General features: G+C 48.3%; 1 protein-coding gene across 1 annotated transcript; it reads left to right on the forward strand.

The window, feature by feature from the left end:
- The first annotated feature begins 245 nt into the window (after positions 1-245).
- On the forward strand, positions 246-6,929 carry LOC142917872 (uncharacterized). The gene is made up of 2 exons (XM_076062204.1): positions 246-307; positions 4,761-6,929. The coding sequence occupies exon 2, from the start codon at positions 4,771-4,773 to the stop codon at positions 5,680-5,682; it is 912 nt and encodes a 303-aa protein (XP_075918319.1). The 5' UTR covers positions 246-307; positions 4,761-4,770; the 3' UTR covers positions 5,683-6,929.
- Positions 6,930-7,226: the final 297 nt, after the last annotated feature.

Below are 7,226 nucleotides of genomic sequence, written 5' to 3' on the forward strand. Positions count from 1 at the left end.
ACTGCGTTTTTTTAATATTTACATAACCAATAAAAATTTGTTTTTTTTTATTCAGACCGCGCCAATGCCAACGCGAGTGTTTATTGTTGATGGTGAGTTTTGTAAATCCGTCGTACGGTTAAAAAGAATAAAGTTTTCCCGTAAATAAAATAAAAATCTCTTCGCCTTGGAGCCAATCAGGTTTCAGTTTCTCCCCTCCCACGTGATGCGGAGTTTTCTGGCTCCTCCCCCTCCTCGCTCGCCGCCATTTTGAGAGTCGTGAGGGAGGTGAAGCCTGCGGCCTTGACAACGACGAAGATTCACCAGGGTCAGTGATAACCTCACACTCACACACTGTGACAACCTCACACTCACACACACACTGTGACAACCTCACACACACACTGACAACCTCACACTCACACACTGTGACAACCTCACACTCACACACACTGTGACAACCTCACACACACTGACAACCTCACACTCACACTGTGACAACCTCACACTCACACACACACACTGACAACCTCACACACACTGTGACAACCTCACACACACACACTGACAACCTCACACTCACACACACTGTGACAACCTCACACACACTGACAACCTCACACTCACACACACTGTGACAACCTCACACTCACACACACACACTGACAACCTCACACACACTGTGACAACCTCACACACACACACTGACAACCTCACACTCACACACACTGACAACCTCACACTCACACACACTGACAACCTCACACTCACACACTGACAACCTCACACTCACACACTGACAACCTCACACTCACACACACTGACAACCTCACACTCACACACTGACAACCTCACACTCACACACACTGACAACCTCACACTCACACACACTGACAACCTCACACATTGACAACCTCACACTCACACACACTGACAACCTCACACTCACACATTGACAACCTCACACACACACACACTGTGACAACCTCACACTCACACACACTGACAACCTCACACACACTGACAACCTCACACTCACACACACTGACAACCTCACACACACACACTGACAATCTCACACTCACACACTGACAACCTCACACTCACACACACTGTGACAACCTCACACTCACACACACACTGTGACAACCTCACACTCACACACACACTGTGACAACCTCACACTCACACACACACTGTGACAACCTCACACTCACACACACACTGTGACAACCTCACACTCACACACACTGTGACAACCTCACACACACACACTGACAACCTCACACTCACACTGACAACCTCACACTCACACACACTGTGACAACCTCACACACACACACTGACAACCTCACACTCACACACTGACAACATCACACTCACACACACACACTGACAACCTCACACTCACACACACACTGACAACCTCACACTCACACACACACTGTGACAACCTCACACTCACACACACACTGTGACAACCTCACACTCACACACACACTGTGACAACCTCACACTCACACACACTGTGACAACCTCACACACACACACTGACAACCTCACACTCACACACACACTGACAACCTCACACTCACACACACACTGTGACAACCTCACACTCACACACACACTGTGACAACCTCACACTCACACACACACTGACAACCTCACACTCACACACACACTGACAACCTCACACTCACACACACACTGACAACCTCACACTCACACACACTGTGACAACCTCACACTCACACACACACTGACAACCTCACACTCACACACACACTGACAACCTCACACTCACACACACTGACAACCTCACACACACACACTGACAACCTCACACACACACACTGACAACCTCACACTCACACACACACTGACAACCTCACACACACACACACTGACAACCTCACACACACACACTGACAACCTCACACACACTGACAACCTCACACACACACACACTGACAACCTCACACTCACACACTGACAACCTCACACTCACACACACTCACTGACAACCTCACACTCACACACACTGACAACCTCACACACACACAGGCTGACAACCTCACACTCACACAGACTGACAATCTTACACACACACTGACAATCTCACACTCACACATTCTGACAATCTCACACACACACAGGCTGACAATCTCACACTCACACACACACTGGCAATCTCACACTCACACACAGACTGACAATCTCACACACAGACTGACAATCTCACACACACACACTGACAATCTCACACTCACACAGGCTGACAATCTCACACACACACTGACAACCTCACACTCACACTGTGACAACCTCACACTCACACACTGACAACCTCACACACACTGTGACAACCTCACACACACACACTGACAACCTCACACTCACACACACTGTGACAACCTCACACACACTGACAACCTCACACTCACACACACTGTGACAACCTCACACTCACACACACACACTGACAACCTCACACACACTGTGACAACCTCACACACACACACTGACAACCTCACACTCACACACACTGACAACCTCACACTCACACACACTGACAACCTCACACTCACACACTGACAACCTCACACTCACACACTGACAACCTCACACTCACACACACTGACAACCTCACACTCACACACTGACAACCTCACACTCACACACACTGACAACCTCACACTCACACACACTGACAACCTCACACATTGACAACCTCACACTCACACACACTAACAACCTCACACTCACACATTGACAACCTCACACACACACACACTGTGACAACCTCACACTCACACACACTGACAACCTCACACACACTGACAACCTCACACTCACACACACTGACAACCTCACACACACACACTGACAATCTCACACTCACACACTGACAACCTCACACTCACACACACTGTGACAACCTCACACTCACACACACACTGTGACAACCTCACACTCACACACACACTGTGACAACCTCACACTCACACACACACTGTGACAACCTCACACTCACACACACACTGTGACAACCTCACACTCACACACACTGTGACAACCTCACACACACACACTGACAACCTCACACTCACACTGACAACCTCACACTCACACACACTGTGACAACCTCACACACACACACTGACAACCTCACACTCACACACTGACAACATCACACTCACACACACACACTGACAACCTCACACTCACACACACACTGACAACCTCACACTCACACACACACTGTGACAACCTCACACTCACACACACACTGTGACAACCTCACACTCACACACACACTGTGACAACCTCACACTCACACACACTGTGACAACCTCACACACACACACTGACAACCTCACACTCACACACACACTGACAACCTCACACTCACACACACACTGTGACAACCTCACACTCACACACACACTGTGACAACCTCACACTCACACACACACTGACAACCTCACACTCACACACACACTGACAACCTCACACTCACACACACACTGACAACCTCACACTCACACACACTGTGACAACCTCACACTCACACACACACTGACAACCTCACACTCACACACACACTGACAACCTCACACTCACACACACTGACAACCTCACACACACACACTGACAACCTCACACACACACACTGACAACCTCACACTCACACACACACTGACAACCTCACACACACACACACTGACAACCTCACACACACACACTGACAACCTCACACACACTGACAACCTCACACACACACACACTGACAACCTCACACTCACACACTGACAACCTCACACTCACACACACTCACTGACAACCTCACACTCACACACACTGACAACCTCACACACACACAGGCTGACAACCTCACACTCACACAGACTGACAATCTTACACACACACTGACAATCTCACACTCACACATTCTGACAATCTCACACACACACAGGCTGACAATCTCACACTCACACACACACTGGCAATCTCACACTCACACACAGACTGACAATCTCACACACAGACTGACAATCTCACACACACACACTGACAATCTCACACTCACACAGGCTGACAATCTCACACACACACTGACAATCTCACACTCACACAGGCTGACAATCTCACACACACACTGACAATCTCACACTCACACAGGCTGACAATCTCACACACACACACTGACAATCTCACACTCACACACACACTGACAACCTCACACTCACACACTGACAATCTCACACTCACACACACTGACAATCTCTCACTCAAACACAGACTTACAATCTCACACTCACACCCTGCCCCAACACAATTAAGGCTGCACACGAGCAGGGCCGGATTAAGATTGTGTATGGCCCTGTGCTACACTTCACGTGGCCTTCACGTGGCCTCAAGGTGCACATGGCCTGGCACAAGCGTCGTGGTGACGTCACCACCACGTAGTGGCGAATGGCATTTGTTGTTGTTGTTGTTACTACAGGTACTTTGAGGCCCCCAGTAATATTCCCAAAAGGAAAACAAAGTTAAAGAACAATACAATTTATTTTTACAAGGCTAACGAGAAAATAAATTCAGCATTCACAACTGAAAAAAACTTTTTCTCTTAATCTCTGGAGGCCCTCCAGCTGGCGGAGGCCTCTGGGCTGCAGTTCCTAAAGCCCCCACGCCTCAATCCGGCCCTGCACACGGTCGATGCTTGTCTCTGTAGTGTGCGTGTGATTTTGTGTGTAACGTGTAAGGTTTATCTGCAGAGTCGATCGCATGGAGAAGTCCTCGACAGAGCCCGGTGCTAAAAGGCACCAATGCGACCGGTGTACCTACAGCACGGATCACGCTGAACACATGAAGCATCATCAGAGAACACACACGGGCGAAAAGCCATTCCGGTGCACCGTGTGTGAGAAGGCATTTGCTTGTTTAACAAATCTAAAAATTCACCAGAGAACACACACGGGCGAAAAGCCATTCAGGTGCACCGTGTGTGAGAAGGCATTTGCTTGTTTAACAAATCTAAAAATTCACCAGAGAACACACACGGGCGAAAAGCCATTCAAGTGCACCGTGTGTGAGAAGGCATTTGTGCATTCATCATATATTCGAATTCACCAGAGAATGCACACGGGTGAGAAGCCCTACAAGTGCACTCTGTGCATGAAGGCATTTACTCGTTTAGAAATTCTTCAACATCATCAGAGTACACATACAGGCGAGAAGCTGTACAAGTGCACCGTGTGTGAGAAGGCATTTCCCTATTCAAACTCTCTTCGGATTCACCAGAGAACACACACGGGCGAGAAGCCCTACAAGTGCAGTGTGTGTGGGAAAGCATTTTCCTATTCAAACTATCTTCGGATTCACCAGAGAACACACACAGGCGACAAGCCCTACAAGTGCACCGTGTGTGGGAAAGGGTTTATCGCGTCAGGACAACGAACGATGCATGAAAAGATCCACGAGAGGGTGAAATCTACTTGTGAAGGCCAAAGTGCCGCTGCCATGAGTCCATCTCTCATAAAACAAGAACCGGAAGAAAATGACAACTTTGCTACGTGGCCAGGAGTGATGGTGGAGTGTGAAGAAGAGATAACGGTGAAGCGTGAAGGTCAGGGTTCGACTCGAGGTGGTGACCTCCTGGTGGATGGAGTCAGCGTCAAGCGGGAAGAGGAGAACTGAGACTGTCGCTTGTGATTGCCCGGTCGCTTCTGAACACATTCTCCTGCGGAGGGAGCTAGTAGGAACGTTGGGTTGCCCCGTCAATGGCCAGGGTCAACGGCGGCGCCACCACGTGGTGTATTCCGCAAATATGCCCGACTGTGAGGGCTGGCACAAGCCGGCGTGAGTAGGTTAAACGTTGAGTTTTATAAGGGCACCACGGGGTGACCAGCCCCTCACCACCCAGCCCCACCCAGCCCCTCCCCTCTCCACCCAGCCCCACCCCTCTCATTTTTGGATGCACGACGGACAGACAGACACAATAATCCCCTGTGGGCTGGTGGTGTAACCAGGAAGTTCCTACCAGTAAAAGGCGTCGTGTAGCTCAGTCGGCATTACTGGGAAAAATAACCATTTGTCTAATCTTGATTTGAAGCTTTAGTGATTTCTTTGTCTATTAAACTGGAAAAGGACTTTGGCCACATTTGTGCTACGTTTTTTTTGTTTGGGGGGGGGATGTTATAGATTGCGTAAATATATACCCGGTGCGGGTTGTAAACATCGCCCCCTAGGGAGACAAAGGTGGTCAGCCGTGGTGCTGGCTACCCACCCCCTTCAGTGCCATTCGGGGCTTCAGATGTGTTGCTCGCTAGTGTATAATGTAACATAGACTCACAAAGAGACCCAGAGACTCATCACACAGATACCCATAGACTAATCACACATACCCATAGACTATTTAGAGACCCATAGACTCACACAGAGCCATAGACTCATCATACAGAGACCCATATACTCACACAGAGACCCATAGACTCATCACACAGATACCCATAGACTAATCACACATACCCATAGACTCATCACACAGAGACCCATAGACTCATCACACAGAGACCCATAGACTCATCACACAGAGACCCATTGACTCATCATACAGAGACCCATAGACTCACCACGCAGAGACCCATAGACTCATCACACAGAGATCCATAGACTCATCACACAGAGACCCATAGACTCATCACACAGATACCCAGACTCACCACAGAGACAGTCGACTGATCACACAGAGACCCATTGTAATAAAATAATTGCATTGTGAAAATTCTAAATTTTTCTGAAATGTTAATTGTGTAATGTAATGAACGATGTGTTAAAGTGTCATTACAAACGTGTGTGTTGTGTGTATCATTGTGATTGATATTCTTGTTTAATATGTATGTATATTATTATTTGCGGTTATGCATAAAGTTTATCACGACTTATTATCTTTCAGTTTACCTTGTGTTATGAGGTGTGGTTCAGAGGATGAGGATGGGAGAAAATCTGGGTCACGTGACCTTGATGGTTGAGGACCAGAAGTTTCATCCTCTTCCTCGTCTAGTGAGAATGATTCTGGTGCATCAGGAATCGGCAGTCCTTCTCCGTGGGGTCCTGGGCGTGTAGCTGATGGAATGTTTGGATAATGCCCAGTCCACTTTTAATTCTTTGACAAACCTTTCCTAACTGGAGGCGCCATGCAGAAGTAACAATTGCCGATATGATCTGTTGGCTCTCTCCAA

The sequence above is a fragment of the Petromyzon marinus genome, unplaced genomic scaffold (assembly GCF_048934315.1).
Source record: "Petromyzon marinus isolate PM22_M1 ecotype Great Lakes invasive population unplaced genomic scaffold, UKy_Petmar_22M1.pri1.0 PM_G_Scaffold_54, whole genome shotgun sequence".
NCBI lineage: Eukaryota > Metazoa > Chordata > Hyperoartia > Petromyzontiformes > Petromyzontidae > Petromyzon > Petromyzon marinus.